At 35.3% G+C, this 18,185-nt stretch overlaps 1 protein-coding gene and 2 long non-coding RNA genes across 6 annotated transcripts in view; 1 reads left to right on the forward strand and 2 right to left on the reverse strand.

Annotated features, from left to right (window-relative positions):
* Positions 1-7,019, reverse strand: part of LOC117244058 — a 12,448-nt gene extending 5,429 nt beyond the window's left edge. Inside the window, exon 1 of the long non-coding RNA XR_004496448.1 lies at positions 6,833-7,019. This is a non-coding gene — a long non-coding RNA (uncharacterized LOC117244058). The remainder of the gene's footprint in view (positions 1-6,832) is intronic.
* MYO16 (myosin XVI) overlaps positions 1-18,185 on the forward strand; it is a 363,582-nt gene that overhangs the window by 270,930 nt on the left and 74,467 nt on the right. For all 3 annotated transcript variants that reach the window (XM_015633144.3, XM_015633135.3, XM_015633117.3), the window contains exons 24-27: positions 2,347-2,422; positions 4,428-4,603; positions 8,849-8,929; positions 9,219-9,424. In XM_015633144.3, the coding sequence (XP_015488630.1) occupies positions 2,347-2,422; positions 4,428-4,603; positions 8,849-8,929; positions 9,219-9,424 (539 nt within the window). The remainder of the gene's footprint in view (positions 1-2,346; positions 2,423-4,427; positions 4,604-8,848; positions 8,930-9,218; positions 9,425-18,185) is intronic.
* Positions 13,175-18,185, reverse strand: part of LOC107206838 — a 57,061-nt gene continuing 52,050 nt past the window's right edge. For both annotated transcript variants that reach the window (XR_004496447.1, XR_004496445.1), the window contains exons 3-4: positions 17,501-17,623; positions 13,175-14,374 (exon numbers count right to left, since the gene is read on the reverse strand). This is a non-coding gene — a long non-coding RNA (uncharacterized LOC107206838). The remainder of the gene's footprint in view (positions 14,375-17,500; positions 17,624-18,185) is intronic.

The raw sequence follows: 18,185 nt of genomic DNA on the forward strand, positions 1-18,185 counted from the left end.
CTTTTTCTTTTTCTTTTTCTTTTTCTTTTTCTTTTTCTTTTTCTTTTTCTTTTTCTTTTTCTTTTTCTTTTTCTTTTTCTTTTTCTTTTTCTTAATAAAAATAGGTCAGCTACTCAGATACTTTATGAAGTTCTTGTTTCCTCTGACTAACACAGACATATAGGTTTGCATACTGTCTACCCCAAAAGGTCATTGTATAAAGCAAGATAAAGGAAACTGCAATAAATAGAAGTGGCAATAAGGAGTATGTTTTATAACACTGGACCCATTATCTAAGTGAGTGCACATTTCCTGTGTAAAGCAAACAATATTTGCTTGGTTTTTGTCTCCCCAGAATAACTATCCACTGTGCTGGAGTGCCAGCCAGTGCAGAGTTTGGGCCAGGCTTATTTTATAAACACAGTGGAAGAAAACTGAGGGAAATATATGTGCTCTAGGTGTCATGTATTTTGTCATCTCTGATGAGGGCAAGATTAAATCAACAAAATTGGCAGCTGCAAGAGGACTTATTTCTTTTTCTATTTTGTGGCACTGGAAATGACTATGGAACCCTAGAGTGTCATTTAATTGAATCAGTTTTCATGACTTTAGGCAGTGAATTAATTTATCAAGTCTATGGGAAAATCATTTAGAGCATTAGCAGTTTCTTCATAAAAGGGAATCCTCCTAACTTCTATCTATTTTTTGTGATATGAAATATGTCTTATGAATATAGTTCTAGAAGTTTGTGATGTATTATACCAGCATCAATACTGAAACTTCTCCCTGTTTCAATCTAGGCAGTTAATCATAATATAGTATCTCCCACTGCTATAGTTACCTACTCTTCCCACCAATACTAATTCTCTTCTTCTAATTTAGTCAAAGCCCAAGACACTCAATTAGGAACTGGCATTATGGATTTGTCATATAAGTTTTGTTAATTACCTTTTATGGACCAATATGGCACAACATTTATGTTGAGTACACTAAAAGCATCTAATAGTATACTTAAAGTATTCTAATAGTTTGCTAACTGTGTTGTATATTCTTAGGAAATGCAATTAGAAAATATATAACATTGCATGTCATGGAAAAGAACTGTAATTCTCTTGTTATACCTTGTTCATGGCAGGCACCAGAGTAATTGCATCATTTGACAATTACTCTAACAGATTATACACTTCCAAGTCACATAATTTCATTTGTGAGCGAGATAGCATTGCATAATTTTCAAATGACCCAATGGAAAATGAATGCACTGATTAGTGTTTCTAATCTTAATTATATATTTATGGCTTTATTAAATGTACAAGGATAAAATTCCCCCAAACACCTAAGGGGTTTAGGATATAGATCCAGTACAAAAAATTAAAGGAGGCTTTAGATAGAAACATGGTCCCAGGGAAAATAAAACTGAACTGTATTCTAAGTTCCCATTAATATCTGCCTAATCATGCAAGTACTGAAATCTATAATTTTCTTTCTTTTTAACTTAAAAATTCCCTTTGGGCTCTACTACCGTGCAAGCTAGAGCTTCTTATATCTAAAGTCTGCAAATTAACCAGTTGTTTTGTTTCCATTCCCATATAAAGTTAAAAAAAAAAAAAAAAGAAACAACTTCTTTCTTGTCTTAGTGCTCCTTTTCTATGCAGTGTCTTCAGGGATGGGCTCAGTATTAAAAGAGACATTTGATTGTATTTCTTCATTTTGGATATACCCTCAGCACCTCTGGCTAGAACTTGGATTTTACTCAATTTTTTGGAGTGTCTACCACGTGTTAGAATTTATCTGCAGTCAAATGACAGATGCAGAGACAATCCAGCTGTCTATTTTTGAAATCACAACATCAGGCAACTGAGGTGACCCAAAATCCTTGTAGGTGTGGTTGTTAGAAAGGTACATGGGATTTGTGTATAACCTATTGACTGAACTTACCTCCAAAGGAGATATCAATGGTCGGAACTCGTCCTGAGTGTGAGTTTGGACTCAGATTGCTTTGTCATGGTTAATGGGGACAGATTCCCCTTGATAAGGAGATCAGTGAGCTGGGAGTGACTTGCTCATCCTACAGGGAAACTGTTGTGTAGGTCACTGTCTCCTGCTTTACAGTACATATTTGATTCAGAGACCTGCATTGTGGAAATGTTTTAAAATCAATTCAGTGAAATTTCTGTATAGTTGCAGAAGCACATAATGTTCATCAACCAGTTCTGGTCAGCATTGTAGGCACTTAGAAAATTCCAAAATACCTGTTGCCAGCCTTAAACTGTTGAGTGGAAAAAGCCATAGCTTCATTTCTACTGCTGTAAAGTTATTAAAAAATGCATTGGTCGTTACTAATGATGTCACAATATTTTATTATAGGTTACATATGAAATTGCTGGTGCAATAGAAAAAAATAAAGATTCCCTTTCGCAAAATCTCATATTTGTAATGAAAAGTAAGTAAATGCTTTTGTGGTTACTATTGTTAGAAATCAAGATATTTTGACTTGATTTTAATTTTCATTTTAGTTTTAAGAGACATTTATATATATTTTATTTCCAGTAAAAAAGTCACCCTCATCTTTATGAAGTATTTACATATAGTATTGTTTGAAATTTGCTCTAATTTAAAAACTTTTCGCTTCATGAACATAAAGCATCTTTATCATGTGATGTGATGCAAAGAACAAGAAGGTGTAATGTGATGGGTGAGAGTGATGTACTGAAGACAATGAGTATGAACTAAAGCAAAACTAAAACTCAGAAAATATGGGAAGGGAATTATGCTCCCAACATCACAGAGGCTACAGTGGGATGTGCTGCTCTGCTTGAGTATCCTTCTAAAAGCAGTAACTTGTGGGTGTTCTTATGTTTTTCAGTGAATAGATATAAATGTCCATTGAAATGTAAAATTAAATGCGTTTCAGTGTGCATATTATACAGTTACGCCTAATAATAATAATGCAACCAATTAATTAATCATAATTAATGATTTATAACTGGATTAATGAAAACATGTATCATTTCCCCTGTCTGAAGAGGAAAAACATAAACCTTTTCCTCGGGGAAGTGCCAGTGCACCCATTTCCTCAATCAAAACTATTAATTATAATAATATAATAATTAATTAATTAATTATAATAACATTAGAGTTGTTTGCATATATGTGTTGGAATGTGGGACATACCTGCTGGGAAGTCATCAGAAGAGACTGTTGACATAGCATATATTTGTTTTAATTTGAAAGATGCAATTTCTATGCCTCTCTTAATTCTACTTATTACATTTCAAACATATGGCCCACTGATTGTGCTGAAATAATTTCAATTATTTGCTTCCATATCTTCCTCATATTTTAATGTTCTTGTTAAGTAAGGAATAGTAATCTCCACAGAAAAAGGGAAACAAATCTATTGCATTTAATCATATAGGGAAAACCTTTAAACAGTTATTAAAGATAAGACTGAGGATTTTTACCTGCTATGCTATTATAAACATTATAAACTATTATTTATGATGCTTATCCCATTCATCTTTCTGGGAATTTTTGTTTGTTTATACATATGATGGGTATGATCATAATGCCAGTTTTCTAGTTCTTAAAAAAAATGTAACAGGAATTCAGTATGGTTAAGGATGTGTCACATAACAAGTTCCTAACACTTATTGGTGCTGTGGCAGTACAAGCAGCATGTAATTATCATGGTCATCTTAAAAACCCTATGACTATAAATTCATAAAGGATAATTAGACTGAAATTAGGACAAAATTAGGATCTGTCATAAAAAATAAGAAATTAGAAATTAGGATCTGTCATAAAATTCAGATTTTTTTTCTTTAGTTTAAAAGCACCTCTTGGAAGTATATTTATTTTGTACAAATAATAATATAAATGTATTATAAATGTATTGTCTTTTTTCTGTAAATGTTTTTAAGTGTGGTCTTGATGTGGAGAAACCAAATTTTCTACAGTTCTGTTCTTCTCCCTGCCTTTTTTTTTAAATCCCTTCTCATATTTTGTGTATATATAATTCTTTAGTGCAATGAGTGTCTATAATTTATTTCTATCAAGTGCCTTGATTATTTCTAAATACTACAGGTTAGGAAATTGTGCAGAACTCATCTCTTACATTGCTTTAATGGATGGATAAATTGGGAATCTGTAATGGAACAAAATTCAGAGGTGATGATCCCATAAGTAATCAAGTTTAGACAGATTCATCTGAAATATTTTGGTTTATGCCCTCTATTTGTTCAGCACAGGACCTGAATATGTTGAAAATAGTGTTTTTTTCAGATACTGAATTTTCTTTGATAATGCTCATTTTTTTGATTTGTCAATTTGTTTTAGGTTTACATACTTAATTCTCTCCTGCTGCATGTCTTTTTACTGACAAATATAATATGTATAATTTCCTAATTTATATTTTATCTTCATGCATTTCTTTTTTTTGTTTTCAGCTAGTGAAAATGTGGTCATCAATCAATTGTTCCAGTCCAAACTGACACAAACTGGATCACTTGTTCCTCCATATCATTCCCTTAAAATCAAAGGGTGTAAAGCAGCTTTGCTTAGTAAAAAAACACCTGTAACCTGTGCAAGTGGAGAAGCAAAGAAGTATATTGAACTCAGCAAGGTAAGAATTTAGGATTCTTTCCACTCTTGGCTCCTTGAAGATTTTTCTGTTGTTTTGTAATTTCTGAAGTCATCTTGTTGTCTGCTTCATTCTCTGTAGTCATGATGCTATTAAAATAATTTAGTACTTTGTATCAACACTAAAGCAGCAAAAGTGAGAAAAGGTTCTAATTTACAAACACTGATAATTCTGGTTCAAGAATTTCTGGACTCTGAGCAGAAGGTCAAACAAGGTGATGAGGTCCTTCAAGCCTGACTCATTCCATGATTGCCTGGTTCCAGGGCTTATTAGCAGTGAATGCAGTCTTACTAATTTCTGGCTGTATAGATTATGATGAATCTAAGTTGAGTTAATTAAGACATAGGAAGTGTAAAAATAAAATCTTCATGTCCTTATGTCAACATGAGAAGATTTCTCATTTCAAAAAATAAAGTTTTTGGTGGTTTTGTATGAAGATCAGAATGTAAATTTTGGCTAGCATTGTTATTTTAAATGGTCTCTTATATAAATTTTCCCAGTCAATTTGAAATCAAATCAAACATGCCTCATTTCTGAACTTATCTCTTTTCCTGCTAACTAAGACAAAAAAAGTTAAAAGAAAAACCCAAACAAACACCAACAAACCACAAACAAAAGCAAAAAAAAAAAAAAAAGAAAAGAGCAGGAGAGAAACTTTGAAGATTATCAGAAAATTAATTGTTCATGTCACATGGAACATCTCTCTTGAAGAGAAATAATGTGATTTACTGAGTTAATTCATGACAGAGCTTTGGAATTTATCCTTCTAGAAAAGAAGCTTGCACTTCTCACAATACATCAGCTGCCTCACCAGGCATCTTGAATCTTACAACTCTATTTTTGGTTTACAGCTCCATAAAATTGATTCTGTCATGGGATTAAGGAGCCTGCTCTCATGTGTCATTATGGAAGGCTTTGTACATCCATAGAATAGCAATGGGACTTTCCTTATAGTCCCCCTGCTGACAACAGCATAATTCCTGACTACTGTTCTTGTCAGTAATCTCAGTGGAAAAACTTGAGTTGAAGTGAATGGTGTTGGTTTAAGGCTGTATTTAGCAAACAGCTGAGGCACTGCAAGGTGCCTTTAGGTGCCCTTCCACTGTAGTAACAGCTTCATAGAGGAAACTTCCTAAGGATGTGGAAAAGATCCTAGTCCCATACATGGGAGGAAGTATGAAAAGCACATCTGGGTTAGAAGCCTAATCAAACCAAGGCAAAACACTGCACAGTTGGGAAATTATGCTGGTTTTGACATCCCCAGAATAGCTTTTAACCAGTAGTTACTCTCTTGAGAGACAGGAGATATTCAATTCCTTTGGGGAGCATGATGTCTGAAGTCAGACATTTCATATTCAGTGAGAATGCTGCAAACCTTTAGGCATTAGTTGGAAGGTGGGAAGAACTTTGTCCTTCAGAAAAGGATGGCTTTGCTTCTCAAATACAGACTTTGAGAAGAGCTGTGCAGGTGAGACAGAACACTTTATTGATGCTAAATTGGCCTGATTTGAGCGAGGTACTGTGCTTCCCTTCAGGACTGGAGCAGAACTTTAGGAATCCAAGCTGTTCCATTGGCAAAAAGCAACACTTACTTTTTTTTGGAACAGGCAATCAATGCAGAAGCTGGGAATAGGAAATTTAATACTTAAATTCTATTGTGGATCAAGCCCACATCTGTAACTGTGCTGTCCCAAATAATTCTGTCCCTTTTTCTATATAGCCTTGAAAATCTACTGTGATTGACTGAAATAATATTGGGTTTGTTATTTTATTACTGTAATTGCAAATGCAGTGTAAGGGGCTTTTTCTTCTCAGCTTAAAATTAAAATTATTACATGTTGCATAATCATAACCACCGTATTTTTATTGGAGTTTATCCAGAGGTTAAAGGTGACAAAAAGAAAAAAAAATGAGAGAAAAAGGAATGAAGGAGGGACATTAAAGCAAAAATTATCAACCAGAGACTGACAGTCCTTTTATATCTGAAATTTGAGTCCCAACATACATCATACTGTAGGCAGCAGGAGACATAAAATGGAAGGTACACGTGGTGCTGTGTATGGGCAGTCATCTAGACTCCACCATACCCAGGGAAAGGAAGTAGAGAGTCAAAAAGGAGTTTGTTATGAGTCCCCTCCTCCTCCATCTTGTCACTGCAATCCTAGCTAATTCTTAGGTTATATAATTATAAATGTCTCTGTATCTGTTTACCTTTCCATAAATGACTCTTTTCTTGATGTTGAGCATGCTGACACAAGTAAGGATAGTCCACCTCTTTGAAGTAACGCTAGCAGGGTAGGATCCAAGACAACAGTGCATCTAAGAGAGACATGAGCAGATCTGTTAACTGGCCAGAAGTTTGGAGCACATAAGGACTCACAGGAATTTGGGGATGCCAGCTCAAGCCTCTGTGACTTACGAAGATCATGCCCCCTTTTCAAATAAAATGTCTTTTCATTGACACTCTCACAACTCTTGCTCACATCAACTCTTGATCCCTTGTTTTTCTCTAATCTTTTCCCGATGGATATTTTGGTTCTGTTGTCTTCCCCTCACTTTGGAAGACAACAGAAGAGTTTATAAAGCAAAAGTCTTCAGGGATTTTTTTAGGAGGAGATTTTTAACTTCATAAGAGATATTACAAAATTACATATATGTGTTTGTTTTGGTTTTTTTTCCTGTAGATTAGAGGTACAAGATATTCCAATGTAAAGCTGCATATTAGAGGGTAATAGAGATGTACAGCTTGGGTGACACAGCCTTTTTCCTTAGCCCTTAGCTGAAGATTAGAGATGTCCAAGTTTGGAGAGTTTGAATTATATTAATTTTTTCCCTTTTTTCATTTTTTTCTCTCTCTCATTCTGAAACAAATATTTCTTCTCCATAGGAAGTCATATGTAACATGGGAGAGCAGGCAGGAATTTTAGCATCTGAAGTGTTGTTCCTGGATATCCCATTAAGACAGGAAACAATCTCGAACTATTGATTTAAATATTGAGAAGCAGAGGTGACAGCATTATCAGTGAGGTGGAGAAAATTTTATTTTGGTTATATTCCTCAGCTATTTTGTAAACTTTAACTGAAAAGTGGCATTGGCATGCTAGTCGTTCTTTTTATGAGAAAAACTGCAACAAGCACATCTCTTAATTTTTAGTTTTGAAGTTGAGGGTGAATTTGCCTTTAAAGTCTTATTGCATCCTAGTAAGTGAAATAAAAAAAGAGCTCCAAAGTTTAGCATGGTGAGTAGAAAATTGCTTTCACTGCAATATTTTTGATGGCATTTGACTTGAGTGGGCCAAGCTGAGAAGATGTATGCTTTTTTGACAAAACTGGAAAAAGGAGTAGGCCCGAACATTCTGACTCAATGGAAAGGGATTTTTATGGAGTAAGTGGACTGAAGAAAGGCAATGGAAAGTCAGAGTGGAAAAAGCTGTCATTGATAAAGAGCTTTAAATATCTCAGCTTGCCAAGTCCTGGAATGAAATAATTTTGCAAGCCTTTCTGCAGAAAGTTTTTCAAAAGACCCTAAATTCTGGAACTACTTTTAGTATGATTACTGCCCTTTTAGTCTCACAGATAGGAAGTAAAGTAGTGAAAATTAAATTGATTCTCCACTCCCAATTCTGATGTATGGGGTAATGTTGGTTCTAATGAGATAGGAAGTTATTAATAATTTACATCTCTAGTTGGTGAAAATGTGATAAAAAAGTTTAACTGTGTTCACATGTGCAAGAAGAAATGAGAAGAGTTTTTGAAAATATTTCTATTATTGTTTTTCTGTCAAGATTTTTTTAAATGATCTGTGCTCTTACATTTACTTAAACATCTTACATGACTTAAACATCTGCCAAAGGCATGAGGCACCTTCTTACAGAGTTACAGAATTATGCTACTTCTAGGCAGACTCTGTAGGATAATAACTGCATAAATCCTGCTTCTGCAATAGAGTTCTGAAACATATTGATTTTCCTAGTTATTTGTAAAAGATATATTGTCTTTATAATGTATGTAGCTGCTTTTGAAATCAAAACTTACTCTCCAGTCATGGCTCTGCAAATACCTGAGGATATTTATCCACTACCCAATTCTTTCTTAAACTCAATCCTAGTCTATGGCACAATGTTTGTACAAATTTTTGCCTTCATAAGTCAATTGCAACGAAGACAATAGAGGTGTACTGCACATCTTGAGATAAGATTGTTGTGTGTGTGCTTTTCTCTTCCACAGCTATTGAAAAAGAAAGGAACATCCTCATTTCTTCAGAGACTGGAACGAGGGGGCCCGACCACTGTGGCAATACAGCTCAGGGTTAGTGAACTTCTTATGGACAAAAATTTGAAAAAGAATCTCCAGATGTTTTAAAGGCAGGATTACCCTCTGCAGATTGCAGTGGAAGAAAGAAAAATCTTACATTTGAGAAAGCCACTAGCATGACCTGGTCAATCCTTTTGAGAAAGGGTTTGAGAAAAGGATCTCAATCATTTTGAGAAAACGATGTTAAAAATTTGGGAATAACATATGTGTTGAACAAGAATCTTAGCTGCAAAAGAATGATTGATAAATGATTTGTTTGTTTGTTTGTTTGTTTTTTCCCCAGAAATCACTTGCAGATATCCTTGGGAAGCTGCAGAATTGCACTCCACATTCCGTTCATTGTATAAAACCTAATAACTCCAAGTTGCCAGATACTTTTGATAATTTTTATGTGTCTGCTCAACTGCAGTATATTGGTGTCCTAGACATGGTCAAAATTATACGGCATGGCTATCCAATACGTCTCTCTTTCACAGACTTCTTGTCAAGGTAAATTCAAGTTTCATAAAACCTTTTTCCTTATCTACAGTACAAAGCCTTCTGTCATGTTCTGGTGGTGCTTGCAACATTGTTTTGTTTCAAAGAAAATCTTGTCTACCTGCAAGGGGTGTAGGCCTATCACTTTTTAATTGAATGAATCATGAACTTTAGAAATATATTTTAAAATTTATAAATTTATAGAGTTTATATTGATATGTAAAAATATATTTATAAAGGTTATCAGGAAAATTAGGTTTTAGAAGTATGGCATCATAAAACAGCTCTTTTTTTACAATTTATGCTGTTTGTATGATTTAAAAATTATTGCATATTTTCTGCAGGTAATTAAAAAGAAGGAGAAATTGTCTAATTTTTCAGCTTTCTAGGTATAGGTGTCATGGGATCATTATTTACATTTCATAGGGTTTGTTTATGCATGGTCACGAGGTACTAATGCTCATAGCACAACTCCATTTGTATTATTGTGTTAGAAATCAGAGACATATTGAATTAATGTGAAAAGATGTAAAGGTCTGCTTCTGTCTGAAGGCAAACTCTTGTTCCCCATTCCCAGTTCAGTACTGGGATTTTGGGTCATTTACATTCTCAAAAGATTCAAGAAAAAAAGAGGACTGTCTTGCCCAAGAAGTATTTGTTTAGCAGCCACATGCACTCATGACAAGTTACTTCTCTCTGGGTGTTCTACTCCTTGATTGATATGTATCAACCAGTCATGATCTGGCCCTTGTATTATTTTACATATGAAAAACAGCATGGGACTACCAGCTGCTTACACACAACTTTCAGTTGTCTTCCTGGAAAAAGTTGTGGATGTTAAATTACTGCTTGGACAGAAGGTTATTCTTCCTGTAAATATTCAAACAGTGAGGAGTATAGGAGTTTATAATTCCTTCTCTTTCATAAATAAACCACCTGTGCCCTACCACAGTATTCACCCTCCAGAGTGAATCAGGTTGGGCAGGCTGGTTGAGGAGAGGATGCACATAATGGGAGATTTGTAAAAGCTCTCATGTTCTGAAGTTGTATGAAGTATGCAATGTCTAAATAGCCATTAGTATAATACTGAATATATGATTAGTGTATATATATATATATATATATAATATAATATATATAATTAGTATTAGTATAATTACTATAATTAGTATAATACTGAACTGGACCTTTGAGGTACTATTACATTACATTGAGCACAGTGCCAAAACCTTTCCTACTATTAGATCCTTACTGTGATTTCTGGCAGATGTTTGCTTCCTTGCCACCCAGACTTTTTCCCTGCAGTTCCCAGATACAGGCTGGGAATTACCACAGGACTAGGATCAGTCCTGGTGGGCAATATCTAGTTTGCTGCTCTCTTTTGGAGGGTAAAAAAGGTACAAAGGTAATTTTCAGTGCCAGGGAATGGCACTTTTAATAGTATACTCACAAATCTGTCATATTTTCTTAATTTTGAGTTTTGTTAAAAATGTAAATTCAGTCTTTTTCATCCACACCTTCCAGTACCTTACAAAGACAAATTTTTACGTGAAAGTCTAGAGGATATCTGGTGTGTCATAATAAATATTTATTTTCAGTAACAAGTATAACACAAAAATAGCAAAACCCCCAACAATATGATGCCAGCAACATTTATGCTGTTAAAATCTTCTGATTTTGTTACTCTATAATCTTTATTCCTTTTTCTCCACAATAAATTATCTTTGCAGGTTTTTTGCAGCTGAGCCCCTGCCATTTTTACATATTTGCACCAGGTCATAATTTTATTGTTATACATAAAATGAATTAAACAGTGATGAGGCTAGTGTGGTGTCACAGAAAATGAAGTTAATTTTGTAATATTCTTTGTCACTGTATGTTGAACCTACTCAGGAGTTAGCAATAATCACTCTGCATACAGTCTCTCAATACTACTGAATTTTTAGATTTGTGCACAAATAGAAACATGGAGCTCTTGATCCAGAGGTATTGGAAAAGACCATCAGCATTGTAGGGCTCTTCATAGTAGCCATCCATGCCACACAGGCCAAAGGTTATCTTCCTCTGTAGGGGACTGAATTTTACAAGTTAACCTTCCTAATTACATTCAGTGTCTTTGGATAGTTCTTTCCATTTAACAGTTTAAGACTGTGGCTATTTGTTCTTTTGTTGGCTGAAATTTTTAAGCTGGAGGTATATTATTAGATTACATTTCAAAAGTACTGTCAGTTCTTAATGCTGTATGTTTCCTCAGACAATAGACTGCAGGTAAGAAATACTGAATTCAGAGATTATGAGTTACCTTTTCAAAAAGTTTCCTAAAAAACCTTCACTTGTGCTACATCTCTATATTACCTTGGTAACGGGACAGGATATTTTTAGAAATCAGATAATTAGTTTTGGTGTTTTTTTGCCAACTCTATTAGTTTTGTTGGCTGTTCAGCCAAACTCGGGTCTCATCTTACTATTCATTGATTGGAATGAGAAATGATTTTGTAATATTTCCATATAGGCTTACAGACCTGAAGCTGATAGAGTTTTTCACCTTTTAAGTTTTTGTTTCCTTTGCTGTCAGACTGGTACTTCTAGTATTCTAATGAGAATATGTGCCTCTAATCCCAACCTGAATTCTCAAAAGATAGGGAATTAGTGTCCTCTCTCACCATTCCTGCAGTTTTTGTTCATTTACTTTTTGAGTATTCCTTATTGTATAGGTAATGTGGTCAGAATTCAAAATAGTTATTAATTTAAAAATTAAACCAGTTTTTTTTGTTGTTGTTGTTTTTGGTTTTTTTTTGGTTTTTTTTTGTTTTTGGGTTCTTGTTTTGGGTTTTTTTTGGGTTTTTTTGCTAGCATATAAGACGGGATGTTTGAATTAGGGGACTTCGTGGGGAAGGGATGGAATATTGGAAAACCTATCAGCAAACAGACAGTAGCAGTTCATTCTTAATTGGATGAATTTGAATAAATTTCTATTGCTATCTAATTAGGGATTAATATGACTTGTCTTTAACCTATTTATGAGTTGCATTTGAGCTCCTATAATGGCTTAAGGGAGAGTAGCTAAAAAAATGTCATATTTTGCATCAGCATATATTCCTGGGCTACAAAGCTTTATCATTATTCCTGTTGCTATCCTTTTGGATTTATTGGCTCTTCTTTTGTCTTATCAAAGTAAAAGCTGACAGCTGGGAGGTGAACCCCTCAATCACCAAAGTTTGCTGATCAGAAAAGAAATGTTGTGGAAATTCTCATTATTAAATGGAAGCTGTGACACTTATTCTCAATTAATATATAATAAAATAAGAATTCATAAGGTCAGGTGCTATTAAATCCTGTAAAAATAGGATAATTAAGAGATCATATATGTGATTTCAACAGATTTGCCAAATCCAGATGCAGTGTTTCTGCTGAATTTACCTGCAGTGTTGGCTCAATTTCTAAAGCTCTGTGAGCAGAGAGACAGGGATCAGTTTTAACCTTACCTTAAAACCAGAAAACCTTGAGTTACATGCATTTTACACTCCTGGAAAAGTTTATCCATAGATTTTGCTTAATATCTTCAGAATGGTTCTCAGTGGACTATATTTTTAGATTCTAGCTTTGCTTTTTAAGTCAAGGCAGTGGCACAAACAAATTTTTTAAGGGTTTAAAGTTTCCAATTTGCAGCCCAAATTGTACACATAGGTAAAGTATCCTCAAATAGCTTTTTTCCTTGGAAGAAAGAAAACAGAAAAATAGCCATGGAATTAGCAACTGTCTGCAGATGGTTGTTTCTTTCCAGTATTTAGTGTTTTGATATCTTATCTAACATTATATCTAATTTAAAATAATTCTAATTTAAAATATATCTAATTTAGAATAATATATACAAAACGCCCATTAGTATAAACAGTAATTTATTATGGTTTTGGGAGTCAGTGCCATGGAATAGGAAAAGTGAGTATCAAGTGTCTGCTCTTTTTCCAGCACGGAATAATAGGGCTCAGAAACTCTCTGGGGCACAAACAGAGCATCGTTATACAAGTTTAATATCTAGAATCTAATCTCTTTGCATCAGTTAATAAAATGGACCCTGGCTGACTTTTGTGTCATTCACCTCACGTGATGCTCAAGGAAGACATGTAAAAGCCATTTCAAATATAAATTTTTAAAAGTAATTATAGTGATCAAAAACCCATGAGGTGACCTCAGCAAAGTACATGAATACATCTATTCAGGGATGTACAGGTAAAAATGAGGCAGTAAGATGCTCTGTTCACTCCCTCTGAAAGATCTTATTTTGGTACCATCCTCCTCTACAAACACTCATGTCCTCTAAATTGAAATAGAAATTAAAATAATTCTTTATTTCTCTTTCTACTTTAATGTTGTTCACCAAATTGCTGAACTATACCCAGTTCTTCTCTCCATCCGTATTTCAGTTTCCTTGTTGAAGGAGCAATTTCTGCACTACTGACTTAGAAAGGTTCATGAGGTTCACAAGTCCCTTGTTTCCTGTGTCTGGGACACTGCGTAGCAGTGGGGACTGCAAGGTCCAGTTACACAGGTCCTTAAATGAGGCATCTTCGCAGTTCCCTGCCAGTTTACAGAAAACACTCTGAGCTGTTGAAGCTCAGGATAGCCTCTGTGGATTATTGGAACTGATAAGCAATTTGAGCCTTTCACTTAGCAGATGTGAATGGCAGGATCTCTTTGGCAAAAATCATGTTGTTCATAAAATTCTAGTGTTCCATTCCTTGCATTTATTTCTGCCCCTTTTCAGTGTTTCTTGGAATTTCATGACTGTCTCCCAGGTTTCTAGGTGGTCTTTCCTGGGTTTAATTCTATGAATTTACCATTGTGTTTTCTATCATGGAGGTCCCATCCTGTCTTCTCTTGCTGCTCAAGGAAGAGCAGAAAAAATTTCATGGTCTGAAGGAGAGAACTTGAAGGCTGTATGTAGTGACATTCCTTATGGTGCTGTTGCAAGAAAAGTCATTAGAATGATATGATTACTATTTCTAATAATCTTCTAAAATTGCTTACATTTCACTAATCTAATCTTTAGTTTTGTTTAGGCTAATGCAGCCATGAGGCTTTGTAAGTACTTATTTATCCTGTTAAGACATTGTCAGATGCTGGTTTGGAGGTACAATGTCATACCTTCTTCCTTCTCATCTTCCTCCTCCTTTCTCTGTCCTCTTTCCCTTCCAGTTTTTTCTCTCTGTTCCCCTCTTTTTCTCCTTCTTCTCCCTCCTTTCATAATCTAACCTAACCTCCTGTATGAGTAAGCTAAAAATATCTAAATCACCAACTCTAAGCTTTATTTAAAAAAAAAAAACTAAATAAAGAATTAACTTCCTGATGATTTTTTTTTGTTTTAAAGTAAGTTCAAAAGATGGCAAAACATCCATTTTAGTAGGAAATATTAGGAAGGAAGAATATGGAACACAATGATAATGGATACTTACAGTAATCATAGCAGTGAGGGTGAAACAAGTATGTTCAAAGACTGTTCTAATTACAGGTTTTCCTCTGATTTTAGTATGAAGTTCTTAATTTATTCTTCAGGCTACGCTGAACTGCAGATCCTGAATTCTGTACTTCAGGGAAGCATTCATTGATAAGGAAATGCTCTAATAATGGTCTTTACATCAAAACTTTAGTGCTTCAGAGCACTAAATAATTATTAACTATTAGAGATCATTCTGAAGAGATATCTTTTTTTTCTCAGGAAAGATTATGTTAATGCTGATATCATTCCTTTGTCAAGTAATATCTGTCCTTTTCCTATAAAGCCCTTTTTAATAGCTATTGTAACATTTTCACCGAATTCGTGCTATTAGCTGATGATGTATTGCACAGATGTGTTTATGTTTGTAAATAATTTGCATGATTCATCACTGTATATCTAAACTCCCTTCATCCAGAAGCATTTTGTACACTTTTTTTTCCTTTATTTTCCCTCTCCCTTTTTTCCCTCTTGAAAGCAGGGAAGTTATAATGTTTAATAATACATCATTTTTGAGTGTAAAAAGCCAGCAGAAAATTTCAGAGTCTCATGAGCAAGTTAGGGCATTAGTGAGAATGATGTACAGAGCAGATTGAAAAGTGATGGGTCATCATCACACTGGCCCTTTCAGCTTTATTGTCTGCTGTGCAGTATCAGTAATCTCTAAGAGCACTGCATTGATATTGCCATGATACCTTAAATCTTTGCAAGGAGAGCAAGAAGTAATCTGTCTGATGCTAAAAAAGAAGTAGTTCATTAAAGTAGATGTAATGATATCAATTTATATCAAATGGCAGTCTTGCTGTTCTGGAGTTGGTTGCTTGAGACCTGGAAGTGGTATTTCTGATTGAGGGTAATCATTTTTGTTTGTCTTTCTTTCAGAATGAAAGCAAAGGTGAGTAAATCAAGTATCTTAAAGTCATCACTTTTGAGGGCACTTTAAATGCAAATTCATAAGCCTGGTAATGACTAGATTCCTGTGAGGAATGAAGGTCACATCCTTGAAGTTTAAAACTGTGATTTTCAAAATGTCTGTGTCCTTGGTGATTTTGGTAGTTACAATAGAATCATAGAGTGGTTTGGATTGGAGGGGACCTGAAAGATCATGTTGCTCCAAAGGACCTACCATGGGCACCTTCCACTACACAAAGTTGCTCAGAGCCGTATCCAGCCTGGCCTTGGACACTTACAGGCATAGGGCATCCACAGCTTCTCTGGGTAACCTGTTCCAGTGCTTTTCCAACCCCACAACAAAGAATTTCATCCTAATATCTAATTTAAACCTGCCTTCTTTCAGTTTAAAGCTATTGTCCCTTGTGCTATCATTTCCTGTCCTTGTCAAAAGTCCCTCTCTGGCTTTCCTGTAGGCCACCTTTAGGTTCTGGGAGGCCACAGTAAGGTCATTCCAAAGTCTTTTCCTCTCCAGGGTGAACAATCCCAGCTCCCTCAGCCTGTTTTCATAGAGTAGGTGTTCCAGCTCTCTGATTATCTTCATAACCCTCCTCAGGACTTGCTCCAACAGGTCAATGTTTGTTTTGTCCTGAGGACCCCCGAGCTGGACACAGCACTCCAGATGGGGAATCACAGGGGCAGGATCACCTCCCTTGACCTGCTGGTCACACATTTTTGAATCAGCCCAGGATACGGTTGCCTTTCTTGACTACAAATGTACATTGCCAGCTCATGTCCAGCCTCTCAATCCACCAGCATCCTGAGTAAAGCACTTGGATAAAGAAGTGACATTGGTTAACCCCAGATGGCAGCTCAACCCTGTCATGGCTACTAGCTCATTCCTTCCTTAGTGCAGTGGGAGAGGGAATTAGGAGAGAAGTCAGAAAACTCATAGGTTGGAATGAATACAGTTGAACAGAGAAAACAAGAAATGAAAAATAAAGAATTCATTCTCTACTTCCCATTGGCAGACAGGTCCAGCCACCTCCAGGAAAGTATTTCATCATGCACATTGGTGAATTGGGAAGACAAACACCATCACTCTGAAAGTCCCCTCTTTCTTTTTCTACCCCCAGCTTTCATTTGTTCTTTTCCTTTTACCAATCTCTCAGATAGGGAACCCAGTTTAGGATAATTTACAGCACTCAAAGTTACTCTAAATTACTAATTCTTCATGAAACCTTACTGTTAGGGGTTGATTATACTGTAATTGATTACCAGAACCCAGAATGCTTTGGCATTCTTCCTGACAAGCCTAGAATTGGAGTAAATCATCCCCTGGGGAATTTCTGAGATGTAACTAGGTATTTGGGACTGTCTTAGAGGCGACAGACCATTTCAAATCTACTGATCTACTAATGAGATAGTGTAACAAGTACCAGGCTCCTCATATTATGGAAAAACTAAATAGCTCTTTCCACGAAGTCTGGCTGGAGATGGCCTATTCTGTTTTGCCCCCTTTGGAGTTGTTTCTTTGTATCCATTTGGCTTGTTTGACCCCTTATCTGCATTAGGTCGTTATCTGCATTAGGTCTTTTTTGATATTTTAGGAACAAGAAATACACAAGATAACTTCATATGCCTGTGGTGAATTGCCTAATTAACCAGGACTTAATTTGTATGATGTAAAGAAAAGTGATCACCTTCAGGATGGGATTCAACTGACTTGTCTTAGGTTGATCCATTTTTGCAGGTATTTCCCAGACTCTGTGTAGATCCATTCTATGGCAAGGCAAAGAATTAATGCTTTATTTCTTAAACAGACTCTAAAAAAAATCAGAGAACATTTTGGAGTCAAGACAGATGCAGTTTTTGAAGCTATACCACAGCATCATCAATTCTGTAGCCCACAGAATTAGTATTGTAAATACAAAGTATCAGTCCTTATGTTACATAGAGTTTGGGGTGTGAGGATGGTAAAGCTGCTGGTGTTTCTGGGGCTTACTGAGAGTGCACGAATGACTGACTATAGGAGAAAATGGTTTCTCTTTTGACTGGAGTTTTCAGAGGGAGGCCAGACACCTGACTTTATTTAGAAGGCATCTAGCTGTGTTTTGATGGCAAAAATAAATATCAGCATTGTTTGCAGGGCATCCTCAGAATCCTATAATGCAACTCTCATTTGCTAAAGCAATTTCAAATGTGTAAATGTGTGTAAACTATTGAAGTCAGTTGAGTTATGTCTGTCATACATTTGACAGTTCTACAATATTGACAAGAAAAGGGGTCCCTTGAGCAGGAGGATGTAATTAGGTCATTAAGTAACCAGATACAGGGAAATAAAGATGACATGGTCAGTTAAGTCTGATGGTTCCTAACTTTCAAATG

This window comes from Parus major, chromosome 1 (assembly GCF_001522545.3).
Source record: "Parus major isolate Abel chromosome 1, Parus_major1.1, whole genome shotgun sequence".
Lineage (NCBI taxonomy): Eukaryota > Metazoa > Chordata > Aves > Passeriformes > Paridae > Parus > Parus major.